Source organism: Bufo gargarizans, chromosome 5 (genome assembly GCF_014858855.1).
Source record: "Bufo gargarizans isolate SCDJY-AF-19 chromosome 5, ASM1485885v1, whole genome shotgun sequence".
NCBI lineage: Eukaryota > Metazoa > Chordata > Amphibia > Anura > Bufonidae > Bufo > Bufo gargarizans.
In genome coordinates this window covers 120,739,867-120,757,158 of record NC_058084.1, presented here as the reverse complement: position 1 = coordinate 120,757,158, position 17,292 = coordinate 120,739,867, and the positions used below count along the sequence as shown (strand labels likewise).

Genomic DNA, 17,292 nt, shown 5'->3' with positions numbered 1-17,292 from the left:
TGAATAGGGTTAGTTTTGTGTTTAAACTGTACAGGATTGGCTGCTATGTCATGTCCTCAGTATGTCATGTGTATATAAGTCAATGCTGTGTGTTCAATAAAGAGTTCCTGTTTTACATTCAACAAAGAGCCTCGTCTCATGTGTATGGGGATTGCTATACGCTGTATACTCCCCTGGCTAGAACTACTAGCTCTTGTAAGAGCTGTTCCTGCTCTCTGGATTTAGGAGAGGTTCACCCACTGGAGCCTGGAGCATTGTCATAGGTCCAGGGTGGGTAGGATACGTCAACCAAGCTTCAGCGGTTCGTGGGATCTGCAATGCTTACAGTGTCAAGTGAAGTGCTTGGAGTCCTCGGGAAGCACTAGGAGCAACTATCGACGGAGGTACCCGGTCGGGGTGCCAGGAGATCCGTTACACTATAATTTCAGGCAATTTTTCAGCATAGGCTGCCATGTGGGATAACAATATTTCTGCCCATTATATCACCTGTATTAGGCTATCTTAAATCTGTTTATCCCCCTGTAATAGGTCTGTAATTCTTATTTTTTTTCTGAGCAAGTAGGCAGAGATTAGCTGGTTTCATATCTGCCCAGACACAGGACCTGGAAAAACAGAAAAATCTGTGCCGTAACTCTATGCAGAATACCCTCAGCAGCAGCAGAAGTAATGGAGGGTATTACACAGCAGAATTAAGTGTGTCAGATATGTACCCAGCAGTTAAAGGGGTTATCCAGGGTAAGATAATGATAACGTATCCTAAGGATATCAGCTGTTACAGGAGGCCACCGCGCTCACTGGAGCTCTGGTCAGCAGCCAGCTACCGGCAGTTTTACAAGCACAGTACATTGTATAGCAGCTGTGCTTGGTATTGCAGCTCACCCTCATTCACTTTAATGGGGCCGAGTTGCAGCTAGGCCATGTGACTGATTTACGGTGACGTCACATGGCCTAGGAAGAGACCACAGTGCTCACAGAATGCTGGCCTCTTCAAACAGCTGATCAGTGGGCCCCCGATATCATATGATATCGGTGACCTATCCAGAGGATAGGTCATCAATATCAATTACCGGATAAGCCTTTAAATGTCAGTTAATCACTTGTAACCTGGCATCTACTCCTCCTCCCCTCTTTATAGACTTCTATGTAATCTGATATTCAGCCAGCAGGTAGCCCACCTTTACTAAAGTGAGAAAAGCTTGTGACCCAAGGATCATAGGTAGTGCTGAGCGAAGCGAGCTTCAGATGCTTCATCCGAAGTCGCTTCGTTCAAAACTTCGGAATAATACTGTACGGAGATTCATCTCTGTACAGTATTAGAATGTATGGGCTCTGATGGGCTGAAGTAAGTTATTCGCAATGTCGCATGTGACGTCGTTGAATAACTTCAGTTGTTGATTTTTAAAGTGGAAAACCACTTTAAAACTTGAAACCGAACTCGGCTTCGGTTCTAACTTGTAACTCAACATCGCGAATAACTTACTTCAGCACATCAGAGCCCATATATTCTAATACCGTACAGAGACGAATCTCCATACAGTATTATTCCGAAGTTTTGAACAAAGCGACTTCGGATGAACTATCTGAATCTCGCTGCGCTTAACACTGATCACAGGCTGCAGTTTCTGGACCTCGTAGGCGCAGGTATGATGCATGGAATACTCAAAGAATTTTAAGCTATAAAAAGTGTAATGGTTAGGATTTTCGAGTCCTATAGGATCCCTCTCTCAAGTTAGAAAACAGCAAACTTCTTATTATATCCCAGCAAGTTTAGATTTTTCGTGGTATTTTGTTAGAAATTGTTGGACATTTACCACCTTTTTAGTATTAGAGTCCAAATGAAAAATCTAAAAATGATCTATAGTTCCCTTTAATATATTCCTGTTGGTACATAGAACCTTATACTGTACATTTATGCATTACACATTGATATATTCGGGCACTGTGTAAGGCTTCATGTTCTTTCCCTTAAAGGGAATGTTTAAGTAACCCAAGTTTATAGCTACAGGTGGGAACTACAGTGTGTCCATGGGTTGCACCCTAGGTGGTGTATAGCAGTCTTCATGTCATGCCACAGGTTCTCTTAAATTCTCTTAAATTCTAGGATTTAACTAGGCCTGTCCAAGACATTTATGTTTTCCCTTGTGTTTCCATCCTGTATGTAGCACTTCTTGTTTCCAATCAAACCCATGATGCACTTCTCCTTTGTCTGCCATAGCTTCAGCACCGCCCCTAACAACACCCATCTAGTTTATAGCTCCTCCCACCCAGCTAGTTACATGGACACTCCCCTATCACTGCCTTTGTTTCTGCTTTAACATGCTCATGGACAACACTCACCAACGTATATTTGTTACAATTGAGGTTATAAATAAACTACAGATCACGGTGAATGAGAAATAACCCCCCTTTAAAACATAGCCTTTATGAAATATATCCTAAAATAATTTGCAACCAAATCCCCATAGATAATAATCAATGAATACATTTCTATAGCCTTGAAACAGGAGGTATAGGGAACAAAAATATATCCTAAATGTTGGAACCAATTTACATATGGTCCATCTGTACTCATGACAGGTAGTCAATGATCACATCACCACAGGTGGGGTGCCGTCCAGATAGTCCTTCCAATTGGAAAATGTTGATTCTGGTTATTCAAAGATCCACACACGGGACACATAGCTATCCCCATACTGCCCCTCACACTATCTCTACCTACAGGCAAAGCACCCGCCCCGAATGTACCCTAATACCTCCCTGAACGTCTTCTTTCAGTGTCCCAACACGTTTCCCCAACAGTTGAGCCGGTTCTTCAGGGGACCAAAGGCTAAATGGTATAAGATAGTATAAAAATGGTCACTTCAGTGCATAATTGCACCCATGATGTTGATGCTGCAAGTCATGTAGGAGTGCTCATGGACATAACATCACAGGAAATAAAGAGCTCCATGGACATGGTCATGTGTCCACATACCAGGACAGAAGACAGGAGCAATGATGGTACATTACAAAATTACAGCTACCTTCATAAATTATTGTTTTAAAGGATGTTGATGCAAACAGGAAAACTGTTTAAACCACTTAGCAGTATGTTTAGGGTCATCATCCTGCAGATTATAACAGGTTTTCTTCAAGTATTGCCCTGTATTAACTAACGTCCATCTTTCCTTCAATCCTGACCAGTATTACAGTCCCTAATGATAAAAAGCACCCCCCAGTATGAAGCTGCACCCATCATGCTTCACTGTGGAACTGCTGGTCTTGGGTTTGCACCACACATAGCATTTCCAATAATATCGAAAGAGTTTAATTTTAGTCTTATCTGAGCAGAGAAGCATATGTCTGGGGATTCTGCCACTTGATGTTTGGTGAACTCCTAATGTGTTTTCTTATGTTTCTCTTTAAAGGGGGTATTTGGTAATTAATATTGATGACCTATCTTGCTTGTCTCGTTCCTCAGGATAGGTCACCAGTATCAGATTGATGGGGGTCCGATCAGCTGTTAGAAAAGGCTGTTGCTCTGTGAGCACTGTGGCCTCTTCCTAGGCCATTTGTTGCCATCGTAAATCGGTCACATGGCCTAGTTGCAGCTGAGTCCTATTGATATGTATGGGGCTGAGCTGCAGTACCAAGCACAGCCGCTATACAATGTGCGGTACTGTGCTTGGAAAGCTGCGTGGAGTAGGCTGCGCTCACTAGAGCTCCGGTGAACCAGTTGATCAGCAGGGGTGTCGGAACTCAGACCCCTGCCAATGTGATAATGATGACCTATGTCATCATTATCCATTCCTGGATAACCCCTTTAAGTAATGGCGCTTTTTTTCCCACTCTTCCATAAAGCCCCTCTCTCTGGAGTGTATGGCTTCTAGTGGTACGCTGTGAATCTTTGGAGCTTATTCAGTATTATTGTTTTGTTTAATATCTGATTAATGCTATCTTTGACCAGTCTGTGAATTTTGGTGGATGGCCTTCTCTTGTCAGGTTTGTAGTTTAGCCATATTCTTTCCATTTCATTATAATGGATTTAATGGGGCTCCATCAAACAAAACAAAAAACACAGCGCAACATAGCTCAAATATGTTAAGGATAGTGGTCAAGGTATTGAGTAACTCCACAGTGGAGGCTCACCTTCATAGGCACAACTCTATTGTAGACTTTGAGAAAGTATATGTCCAGTCGCCAGGTATGCTGCCGCAGGTAGAGTGCCTTTGGTAGAGAGGCCAAATCTTCCAAAGGATTGTAATAGGTAAGAGAAGGTGACTGCTTGGAGCAGCCCTAACTTGAAGAAGGGGACTAGAGCATCCCCGAAATGCATTGTTTTGGCTATACTGCACTTTTTCCATTAAAGAAGATTTAACCAACATCTGACCCGGTTGATGCCAGTCCTTCTTTGCGCCAAGCAGTTACCTTCTCTTACCTATTACTGGGGCTCCATGGGATGGTAAAAGTTTGAGATGTTTTTTATACCCAATCTTGACCTATACTTCTTTACAACTTTGTCTCTCTTGCTTGCTTAGTATTCCAAATATAAGGTCCTTTCAGAACAGATGTATTTACATGTGACAGATCATGTGACATTCTGAGCGTACACAGGGAGAAACGTATTCAACTAATTATGTGATTTTAGAAAAATTTCACCAAAAGAGGTGACTACACATACACTAACAACTCTTCACTTTTTATTTAATTTTTAACTCTTACACGCACGCCAATGTAACTGTATGTCGCTGGTGCTGTGTATATGTATGGAGCGTACTCATATACTGAGACCGCGCCATACATGTTGAGTGCCAGTTGTGTAACCGGGATCGGATATAACACCCATCCTGGTCATTTAACCCCTCAGATGCCACAGTCAATAGCATTGGTGACATCTGAGGTTAAAGAGCAGAGCCAGTGTGGCAAAAAAGCCGGGTTCTGAGCAGTTGCCATGACAGTCTGGGGCCTTTGAAAACTCCAAGCGCTGTCACAATAAGCTGCCTACAGGGCCATGCCCAAGGCATGAGCTTAAAGGCTGCCTGTAACAATACCATAGACTGCAATATGCTATTACAGTCTATGGTACAAGCAATCAGAATAAAAAATTCTTGAATGCAAAAACCCCACAAAAATATTTATATTTATATCACCCCATTTTCCAATTTTGCATATAAAAATAAATAGTAGAAAAAATAAATATAATAGGTATCGATGCATCTGAAAAAGTCCAAACTATTAAAGTGAACGCCATAGCAGAAATAAATAAAAATGTCCCCATGCCCCCCCCCCCAAAAAAGGTGATCAAAAAGTCATATGCACCCCAAAACGGTACCAATAAAAACTACAGCTCTCCCTGCAAAAACCAAAAACAAGCCCTTACAGACAGAAAGACAAACAAGTTAGAATATTAGACAAACAAGTTAGAATATGGAGATGCAAAGAAAAAAATTATTTTCAAAGATTTTTATTTTTTTTAAAGTGGCAAACTATAGTAAAAACTATTTGGTATAGCTATAATTCTATGGACCTGCAGAATAAGATTGTGGTGTCCTTTTTAGCACACAGTGAACACCTTAAAAACAAAACCCCAAAAAAACTTGGCAGAATTGCCATTTTTTCCCAATTGCACCCCACAAAGATTTGTTTTCCTGTTTTCTACAAGCTATGGTAACATACAACATACAGCTTGTCCCACACAAAAAAATAAGTCCTCATATAACTATGTGAACAGAAAACAAAAAAAAGATTATGGCTCTTGAGGGGCAGGGAAGAAGAATAAAAAACTAAAAACAGGCCATGTCCTGAAAGGGCTAAATAAGGGAGATTTTTAGTTTTTCATCCCACTGTACAATTTAGACTGTGTTGTCAACATTATATAAAATCTAAATTTCAATTTATCTTAATTCCAGGTTGAAATGCAACAAAACAGAAAAAACTAAGAGGTGAATACTTTTGAAAGGAATTATATGCAGTGGCTCTGAGATAAAGTACTAAAACAGTACAATGCATATAAGTAGTAGACTGTATAGAGAGAGTAATAAAAAATAATGTCTACCGTCTAGATTTGATCGTTAAAGGGGTTCTGCAGTTTGTCTAAACTGATGATCTATCCTCTGAATAGATCATCAGCATCTGTTTTAAAACTCTTTTTATTTTTTTTGTCAGCCAATAAAAATATACATATTGACACTTGGATATAAATGATACAAGACTGAGACACAGATACAAGATGTTATAATGCATATCAGAAGTAACTGACATTTTCCATAGTCTGGTAACATATCCAAGTACGTGAAGTAGGTCATCACATATATTCAGAATACTCAGTGAACATCCACATACAAAACGAGTAGTAGTGGACAAACACAGGTAGGCGGGGTAAGGTAAGATAAAGGGAAAAGTAGCAGGGGGGGGGGGTAAAACAAGTAGTTGGTGCATAAGGTATTCCCATTGACCTTGGAACCTCGTCATGTTGAGGACAGTCAGATGCTATACTCCTGTTACTTGTAAGTCTCATCCATATGATCTCAGAATTGCTCACCCTCATGCAAGGGCCGACATTCAAGTATATTTAGTAATATCCTATCCAAAGCAATCAATTTAGAGTAAATCGTCTATAAGATCTCCAGGGGTTCCAAATAGCCTCAAATTTAAGTGGGGATCCAGAGTCCCAATGTACTTTCTGCTCAAGTCTACATATCTGATCACATTTGACAAACCATTTCTGGATTGGAGGTATTTCCTGCTGTTTCCAGCATGTCGCAATGAGAAGTCTAGCAGAGGCCAGCAAAGCCGCACACAAAATTCTTATGTTCTTTGGACCCTTTATATCATTATACAAACCAAACAGGCAAAGTTTTGGGGTCACAGGGACGTGCATCCCACTCACTTTTGATAAAACTCCACATACTGCTTCCCAAAAGGGTGCTACTTGGTCACAAGACCACCAAATGTGTGCATGAGTACCCATTTCTTTGTTACACCTCCAACACAAGGGGCTTGTAGTGGCAGGAAACATACGGTGGAGTCTTTGGGGTGTAAAATACCACCTAGTTAGGACTTTATAACTGTTTTCGTGTACCTTGACACACCTTGACACCCTAGTCGGGGAGAGCAAAGCGAGTTTCTTCTCAACTGGTGAAAATTTGATTTGTAAGTCTAATTCCCATTGTTGAAGAAAGGTTGGACTGTCTATTTTAGATGCGGACATTAAAATCTCATACAGTTTGGAGACTTTCCCTCTGGGGTCTTTAATCTGTGTAACTAACTTTTCAAATGAGGAGTGGACTACCACTGTAGGTAGACGTGTTAGGTACTGCTTTAAATATCTGATGCAATAGTTGATATGGAACGGGGAGCAGTCTTTCATCAGCGGGTGTTTATATAGATCTAATGCTGAAGGGATATCATTATCCGGGCAAATAGCCAATAACGGAGATACACTTTGTTTCACACTGTCCGGAAGAGTTTGTAGAAAATCAGTGGATGCTTGAAAAAAGACATCCCTAATTTGCATTAATATCAGGTAATTAGGTGTCAAAGTAGATCTACAGTTAGACTTCACCCACACATTCAGTACGTATTTAGTAATTGAACTCTGGGTTCTGATATTTTTGGAAGCTTGGGGGCCATCCATAAATAAGAATGCTCTCAATGGGACGATTGACATGGCTTGTTCTACCATCAGATCTAACCGATCTGAATGAGGCCTTAGCCACTCTAAACACCTAAGGCATGATAGTGATGCACATCTGGAATACCCAAACCACCATGGATAGGGTGCCGTGTAATCTGTTTAAAAGGTAAGCGTGCCCTTCTTCCACCCCAGAGGAATCTCAACATAATATCTTGTATTTTTTTTAAAAATGATTTGGGGATAGGTATCGGGAGAGTCTGAATGTAATACAGGATGGTAGGCAAAAGAATAGTTTTGATTAGAGTTCTGCGCCCGAACCAGGAAACATATGGGATATCCCATGAGCTAATAATATCTTCTAGACGTTTCGGGAGGGGTACAAAGTTTTCGTGATATAATCGGGAGAAATCTGGCGTGAGTTTTATCCCTAAAAAAGTAATATGAGTTGTCGTCCATACAAATGGTGTAGTCGACTTAAGAACCTCCAAATCTCTGGGCGCCACAGACATATATAGCACAACTGACTTGGCCAGATTTACTGAAAAGTTTTACAAGTCAGAAAAAATCTTAAGCGTCGACATGATGGCTGGAAAGGCAATTATAGGGTTGGACACCAACAGCAGTACGTCATCAGCAAAGGCCGCAGTCTGATGGACCGATGATCCCACTGATAGCCCAGCTATCTCCTCATGTTGTCGAAAAGATTGCAAAAGAGTTTCAATAACCAGCACAAACAACAATGGAGAGAGAGGGCAACCTTGTCTCGTACCATTGGATATTCTAAACATAGGAGATAGCGTACCATTAACCAGGATCCTCGCGGTGGGCGAGTTATACATTGCCATGACAGCTGCGATAAAGGAATCCGGTATGCCAAATTTCGTCAAGGCTCTAGTCATAAATAACCAGTCCACCCTATCGAATGCCTTTTCCGCGTCCATACTAAGAATCGCTAAGGGGATGTTTTGCGTTTTCGCCCATTGCATAAGGTGAATAATCCGAATAACATTACTCCTCCCTTCTCTAGTGGGTATGAATCCTACCTGTTCGGGGGATATAAGTTCTGGTAAATACTTTTTAAGCCTATTAGCTAGTAGTTTAGCGTACAATTTTAAATCATTATTGAGTAAAGAGATTGGCCTATAACTGGCACATAACGAGTGGTCTTTCTCAGGTTTGGGTATAATAGTCACCTGGGCTGATAACATATCTCTCGTAAAGTCAGCCCCATCTCTCACAGCGTTGCAGACTCTCAATAGATATGGTAGCAGAGTATCCCTAAAATTTACATAATAGCCCACTGGTAAGCCATCCGGTCCGGGGCTTTTATGGAGGGGGGAATCTTTTAGTGCTTTTTGTAATTCTTCCAGAAAAACTAGCATTCAAGCCAGCGGCTTGCTCTACACTGAGGGACGGTAGTTGTATGTTATTTAACCAATCGTCTATCAGACGACTTCTGTCCGAACGTTGTGCAGGGGATTGATCCTCCCGTAGATTGTAAAGTTGACTATAAAACGTACAAAATTGTTCAGCAATCAGGTCAGTTTTACTGACCGTCTGTGCAGTCGTAGTCTTGATATGAGATATGAAAGACTTCACTTTCTTTTTCTTCACTTGGGACAGTAGTAATTTTGACGCTTTGTTGCCATGGGCGTAGTATTTACATTGAGTGGATAGAAATAATTTGGCCGTTTTGGTATTTAGTATATTTTTTAATTCCGAACGCAAGGTGTCCAGGTGTGCCAAGACGTCCTCTTTTAATTGTGATTTATGTTGTTTTTCCAGTTTGGCAATCTCTGCTGTGAGTTCTTCAATCTTAACTTGTTTCTGCTTTTTGACATAAGAGCCCAAGGCTATTAGCTGTCCCCGTATCACTGATTTGTGGGCATCCCAAAGGAGTACTGGGGATATATCCTCCTTGTCATTCAACTGAAAGTATTCTTCCAACTTCTCCACCATTTTGGGAATAGTAGCACTATTCAACAGCGTTTCATTCAATCTCCATCTAAACTCTCCTTTAGGAAGGTTCGTCATTTTGTAAGTAAGGAAAACAGGTGCATGATCAGATAAAAGAATACTTCCAATTGTGGACGCGACACAATACTGCAATGATCTTATATCGAGGAATATATAATCCAAACGCTGGTAAGATTTATGAGCAGCTGAATAATAGGTGTAATCTTTCTCGGCAGCGTGCATCATTCTCCAGGAATCTGCCAATCCTAGTGAGGAAATCGCTGATTTAATCCTGTTCAGAGACGACCTAGTAAGCGCAGACAGACCAGAGGAGGAGTCTAAGGTAGGAGTTAATGCAACATTAAAGTCGCCTCCCAGAAAAACAGTACCATCTGCATATTTGCCAAATTTTGCAATAGTCTCCACCAACCAGTCCGCCTGGGCTGAGTTAGGAGCGTAGACATTCCCAAACGTAAATACTTGGGACCCAATCAAACCCTTTATAAAGATGTATCTACCATCGTCATCTTCTAAAGAATCCTGACAAATAAAAGGTATGCTTTTATGTATTGCTATGCTGACCCCTCTAGACGCCGATGACATAGAGGGACCATGGAACCACTGGTTAAACAGCACATGTGATAATCTCGGCACATGCTGTTTACGAAAATGTGTCTCTTGCAATAGTGCTATATGTACTTTCAACTTGTGCAGATAGATCATCAGCATCTGATCGGTGGGGGTCCGACACCAGGGACCAGCCGATCAGCTGTTTGAGAAGACACTGGCACTCCAGGAGCGCCGCGGCCTTCTAACTGTTTACCGCAGGCCCAGTGACGTCACGACGAGTATCAACTGGCCTGGGGGCGTCTAAGCTCTGCTCATTTGAATGGCCCAGGCCAGTTAATACTAGTCGTGACATCACTGGGCCTGCGGTAAACAGTGAGAAGGCTGCGGCACTACTGGAGTGCCTCTGCCTTCTCAAACAGCTGATTGGCGGGGGTCCCGGGTGCCAGACCCCCGCTGATCAGATGCTGATGATCTATCCAGAGGATAGATCATTAGTTTAAACAAACTGCAGAACCCCTTTAACTCTCAATATGTTCTCCGGATGTAAATACTCTTATGTCTAATGCATTTCTACATTAGTGTGGTTATTAAGGGTTAATACTTAGGTCGCACCATCTGCTATCAATACTAGAGATATGAAACAATAGTGATTTATCTGTTGAAAGGTTATTGAATGTTTGCCATGTGAGGCACTGACTGGGTAGTTTACTATTAACTGACAACGTACCAGGAGGTGCTGTCAGACTTTCTGTGATAAAGAGCAATAAATGCAGGAGTGCTTGTCACTGGCCAAATGTGTCCACCCACGGAATTCCTAAAGATGGATTTTCTATTGATTCATACAGGTAATGAAAAAATAAAAGAAGCTGTGCATAAAATGGATGAAATGTTTTAGAGACAGCATTGAAATCGAGTTAAAGGGGTTTTCGGACTCACTGAACCTGATCAGTGTCTGATCGGTGGGGGTCCAACACGTGGGACCCCCATCAATCAGCTGTTTGACAGGTTATCAGTTAAAAAGTGTCAGAAAACCCCTTTAAACTATCTGCACCTAAGGCCTCATGCACATGGCCGTTACCGGCCGTGGCCCGTATTACAGCCTGCAAACAACGGGTCCGCAATATGCGGGCACCGGCCATGTGCTCACCACATCATGGATGCGGACCCATTCAATTGAATGGGTCCGCAATCCGAAAGGTGCTGTGCGGAAGCACTACGGAGGAACGGAACCCCACTGGAGCACTACGGAGTGCTTCTGTGGGTTTCTCTCCGTGCCTCCGCACCGCAAAAAACTAGAACTTGTTTTATTTTTTTGCGATGTGGCTGGATCACGGACCCATTCAAGTTGCATGGGTCTTGATCCGTCGTGGCAGCCGCACGGAGAGTACCAGTGCATTGGGGACTGCAAACGGCCGTGTGCAAGAGGTCTAAATCTGCATTATGAACCCCATGAAATCTTCTTTTGACATATCTAGATGATCACCCAAGTTTCACCATTACAATGTGCTATGCAGTGCTCCTGCCTGTGCCCTCTCCACTAAGGCACTACTTTTACACTGGCGTTTATTTCTCGCAGCAGGCTGTTCCAGTAGGGGTACAGCCTGCCCGATCCGTACTACAGTGTACGCACGTGCGCTGCCGGAAGTCCGCCCAGCCCCATTTACTATAATAGGGAGCAGCGTAGATCCTGCCACATCACGGCAAATATGCCCGAGAGTCAGCCAGTATTCACATGGGTAAGCAGGCATATCACCACTGCAGCCCAGTAAATAACTGGTGGCACTGGAATGACAATACATGAATTATGGTAGTCTGTATTCTGTACACCTACTGGGCAAAGAAGTTCTATAAGGCGATCAGCGACACAATATCCTGACTGCTGATTCCATTGAGGAAATGCAGGCTGTGTAAAAGGTGAATTTGTGATTTTGTATGAATTAAAGAAATGGACTGAGGCTGGGAAAGCACAAACCTGCTGTCTTAAGCCTCATGGAGACGTCCGTGGAACACGGTCCGTGAGATACCGGACTGGCATTGTCAGAGTGCACGGCATCATTAGTTGCTATGACTCCGTGCGCTCCTGCAATGCCAGTCCAGTATCTCACGGACCGTGTTCCACGGACATCTGCATGAGGCTTAATACAATAAGTAAAGCGTATCAATAGTCACATTATTATATGGGCTGACATATCACTTATGACTTGACACTTCCTGGGAATATGCTGAAGGCAGCTAAAATTTCCATAGATAAAAACTAGATTACTATAGCATATTTATGCAGGAAGACAACTGATAAGACGCATAGAAGCACGGATATTCCGACAAGCAAATGTTAATGCACATGGTGTAATGCAGAAATACCTATGCTGAGCTATTTTATATAGTACCATCTGTCATGTGGCATCTGTCTTTGGTTTTTGCCAATATGAGTTTTGATGTGCATGTAATTAGATTAATTGTAAAAGTATATTCAGATGTGGCAGATTTGTTGCAGAATTTTCTGTGACTATTCCAGTTTGTAAAAATGGGTTCCTTTAATGGTCAGATTATCTGATGGTGAATGAGTGTCGACCGCAGATATAGCATGTTGACTGGCATTTGTTTAAATTTAAATGTACCAATCATCTTTCTGTATGGGGATGGATGATCGTTAGTACAATCATTTGTCCCCCTTCAGTTTGGATTTGTTGGTAGCACATCCAGTTAACATGGAGAGATATATGCTGCAGACAAATGAGCATTTGTTTCATTCTCAGCTGATCAGTAGAGATGTCGCGAACATAAAATTTTCAGTTCGCGAACGGCGAACACAAATTTCCTCAAATGTTCGCGAACGGGCGAACCGCCATAGACTTCAATAGGCAGGCGAATTTTAAAACCCACAGGGACTCTTTCTAGCCACAGTAGTGATGGAAAAGTTGTTTCAAGGGGACTAACACCTGGACTGAGTTGGGTTTTAATCCATAAAGGGCATAAATCACCTAACAATCCTAAATTTTTTTGAACAACGTGGTTTAAAACATCCAGTGTGTGTATACGATCAGGTATCATGTTGTATCGATCAGGTAGTGTAAGGGTTACGCCCGCTTCACAGACATTGACAGACCAAACTCCCCTTTTAATGCACCGCAAATAACCGCAAACAGTCCATTTGCCCAACCGCAAACTCCCCATTTGCACAAGGTTGGATACCAAGCAAGCCATGTCCCGTTGATGTCATTGAAGGTTTCTTCCTCCACCCAGCCACGTACAACACCAAGGGTCCCCAAAAGGTGAATTGAATTGATTTTTCGAACGGGGAGATGGTTTAAAAAACGCTGGCTCCCTTTCCTTGTTTTAATCCACGGTCACTGCGTCTGCGCCGTGCAATTTACTGTCACACCCGATATGAGTGGTATTTTCTGTAGTTCTCTTCTCATCAGTTTAATCCCTGTTACGTCCCCAATCTGGGGTCCATTTATTGAATAGATTTTTCGAACGGGGAGATGGTTAAAAAAACGGCACCAAAAGCAGCACCAGGGGACATAAAAATTAGGCATGTACACATGCCTGAAAAATAGCGGTATTGTTGCAGCCGCTGTTGTAGCAGTGGCCGGAAAAATGGATGTTTTCCAGGCAGAAAGGTGACTAAAACATTGCGGCTTGAACCCTAGTTGGTGGCGGAGAATTCACGAAAGTCATCCGGTATGCAGACATTAAATACAGCAGCATGGGAACCATTTTGAGGCATGTCATCAGGCCTTTTGTTAGTCAAACGTATCCCCCACTGTCAGTCCCTTCGGGATCCATGCCTCATTCATCTTAATGAAGGTGAGGTAATCAACACTTTTTTGACCGAGGCGACTTCTCTTGTCAGTGACAATGCCTCCTGCTGCACTGAAGGTCCTTTCTGACAGGACACTTGAAGCGGGGCAGGCCAGAAGTTCTATCGCAAACTGGGATAGCTCAGGCCACAGGTCAAGCCTGCACACCCAGTAGTCAAGGGGTTCATCGCTCCTCAGAGTGTCGATATCTGCAGTTAAGGCGAGGTAGTCTGCTACCTGTCGGTCGAGTCATTCTCTAAGGCTGGATCCCGAAGGGCTGTGGCGATGTGTAGGACTGAAAAAGCTCTGCATGTCCTCCATCGACAACACATCTGTAAAGCGTCCTGTCCCTGCCACCGTGGTCGTGGTAGGAGGAGGATTACTTTCACTTCTTCCCCAGTTAGATTCCCGTTGTGCTGTGACATCCCCCTTATAAGCTGTGTAAAGCATATTTTTTTGTTTGGTTTTGAACTGCTGCAACCTTTCCGACTTTCGGTAATTTGGTAACATTTCCGCCACTTTCTGCTTATACCGGGGGGTCTAGTAGTGTGGCCACCCAGTACAGGTCGTTCTCCTTCATCCTTTTTATACGAGGGTCCCTCAACAGACATGACAGCATGAAAGACCCCATTTGCAAAAGGTTGGATGCCGAGCTACTCATTTCCCGTTCCTCGTCCTCATTGATGTCATTGACAGTCTGTTCTTCCCCCCAGCCTCGTACAACACCACGGGTCCCAGATAGGTGACAACAACGAGCACCTGGGATGCCTGCTGTGGTTGGTTTTCCTCCTCCTCAAAGCCACATTCTCCTCTGACTCAACTTCCTCATACTCCTCTTCCAGCGTTGCCGCAGGTCCGGCAAGCGATGATGACAAGGCTATTTCTGGTGGTGATGGTGACCACAACTCTTCCTCTTCCTCTTCACACTCATCTACAGCCTGATCCAGCACTCTTCGCAGGGCACGCTCCAGGAAGAAAACAAATGGGATGAGGTCGCTGATGGTGCCTTGGGTGCGACTGACTAGGTTTGTCACGTCCTCAAAAGGACACATGAGCCTACAGGCATTGCGCATGAGCGTCCAGTAACGTGGCAAAAAAATTCCCAGCTCCGCAGAGGCTGTCCTAGCACCCCAGTCATACAAATACTCGTTGACGGCTTTTTCTTGTTGGAGCAGGCGGTCGAACATTAGGAGTGTTGAATTCCAACTTGTCGGGCTGTCGCAAATCAAGCGCCTCACTGGCATGTTGTTTTGCCGCTGAATATCGGAAAAGTGCGCCATGGCCGTGTAGGAACGCCTTAAATGGCCACACACCTTCCTGGCCTGCTTAAGGACGTCCTGTAAGCCTGGGTACTTAGACACAAAGCGCTGTACGATGAGATTCAACACATGTGTCATGCACGGCACATGTGTCAACTTGCCAAAATTCAATGCCGCCAACAAATTGCTTCCATTGTCACGCACCACTTTGCCGATCTCCAGTTGGTGCGGGGTCAGCCACTGATCCACCTGTGCGTTCAGGGCGGACAGGAGTGCTGGTCCGGTGTGGCTCTCTGCTTTCAGGCAAGTCAACCCCAAGACAGTGTGACACTGTCGTATCCGGGATGTGGAATAGCCCCTGGGGAGCTGGGGGATTCAGTTGATGTGCAGCTAGACGCCGCAGCAGAAGAGGACTCAGCCGAGGAGGTTATCAAAGAGGATGGAGTAGGAGGAGTAGAGGAGGTGGCAGTAGGCCTGCCTGCAAGTCGTGGTGGTGTCACCAACTCCGCTGCGGAGCCACGCATTCCATGCTTGGCAGCCGTCAGCAGGTTGACCCAATGCGCAGTGTACGTGATATACCTGCCCTGACCGTGCTTTGCAGACCAGGTATCAGTGGTCAGATGGACCCTTGTCCCAACACTGTATGCCAGAGATGCCATGACTTCCTTTTCAATAACAGAGTAGAGGTTTGGGACTGCCTTTTTGGAAATAAAAATTTGGCCGGGTACCTTCCACTGTGGTGTCCCAATAGCAACAAATTTTTTGAAGGCCTCAGACTCCACCAGCTGGTATGGTAAAAGCTGGTGGGCTAAGAGTTCCGTCAAGCCAGCTGTCAGACGCCGGGCAAGGGGGTGACTTTGTGACATTGGCTTCTTACGCTCAAACATTTCCTTGACAGACACCTGACTGTGGGCAGATGAGATGGAACTGCTGAAGGTGAGAGGCGGAGTGGCGGGTGGTTGAGAGGGGGCATGGAGGACAGCAGTGGTTGACATGGCTGAAGATGCTGGACCAGGAGGAGGATGGTGGCTTTGAGTTTGTGTGCTGCTTGTACTCATGTGTTGATCCCATTGGCGTTTGTGATGTGAGATCATGTGCCTTCGCAAAGCAGTTGTACCGAGGTGGGTGTTGGACTTCCCACGACTCAGTTTCTTTTGGCACAGGATGCAAATGGCATTGCTGTTATTAGAGGCAGACACACAAAAAAATGCCACACTGCTGAGCTTTGCAATGACTGCATTCTGGTGGTGGCAACAGCATGCGTTGATTGGCGTGCGGTCTGGATGACCCCGGGTGCCGATACATGCTGTCTGACTGTGCCACTAGCTCCTTGCGACGACCTCCCCCTGCTTCCAACTCGTCTCCTCCTTCTCTCTGTCTCCCCTTCTGAACTTTCCCCCTCTTCTTCTTCTCTTCGAGCAGGCATCCACGTGGCATCCACGGACACATCGTCATCATCAACCACTTCACTTGTATCTGACACCTCAGCAAAGGAAGCAGCAGCGCGTACAACATCATCATCATCATCACACTGTACATCCATATGTGTAATCCTGTCTGACTGAGACATATCCCTGTTATATACATCCTCTGGCAATAATGGTTGCGCATTACTAATTTCATCCAACTGATGTGTAAATAACTCCTCTGACGGATCAAGTGAAGCTGCTGCGGTGGTAGTGGTGGTGGTGGCGGCAGGCGGGAGAGTGGTAACTTGAGAGCAGGTGACCGAAGCTGAGCTGGAGGAGTATGGTGCGTCAAGGTTCTTAGCGGAAGCTCTTGAAGTTTGGGTGTCCTGTGTAAGCCAGTCAACTATGTCCTCAGGATTTTTTGGGTTCAGGGTACGTGGCCTCTGAACACTGGGCATTATTCCAGGGCCAGTGGAAATCACAGCACCACGACCACGACGGCCCCTGCGGGGTGGCCTGCCTCTGCCTGTCATTTTTTTTTAGATAAGTAGTACTATGCGTGCAAGGTACTGTGCCACCCTATATAAGTGGTGGGCAGTGGGCACAGTACAGTCTGTGTGGGCCTGACACACACTGGCTTGCAACTGCGATTATATCACAGAGAAAAAATAAATGGACTT

The 17,292-nt window shown here is 44.1% G+C and overlaps 1 protein-coding gene across 1 annotated transcript in view; it reads right to left on the bottom strand.

Moving 5' to 3' along the window:
* Positions 1-17,292, bottom strand: part of LOC122939333 (ethanolaminephosphotransferase 1-like) — a 79,656-nt gene that overhangs the window by 47,576 nt on the left and 14,788 nt on the right. The window contains exon 2 of the mRNA XM_044295401.1: positions 9,170-10,111. Within this exon, the coding sequence (XP_044151336.1) occupies positions 9,170-10,111 (942 nt within the window). The remainder of the gene's footprint in view (positions 1-9,169; positions 10,112-17,292) is intronic.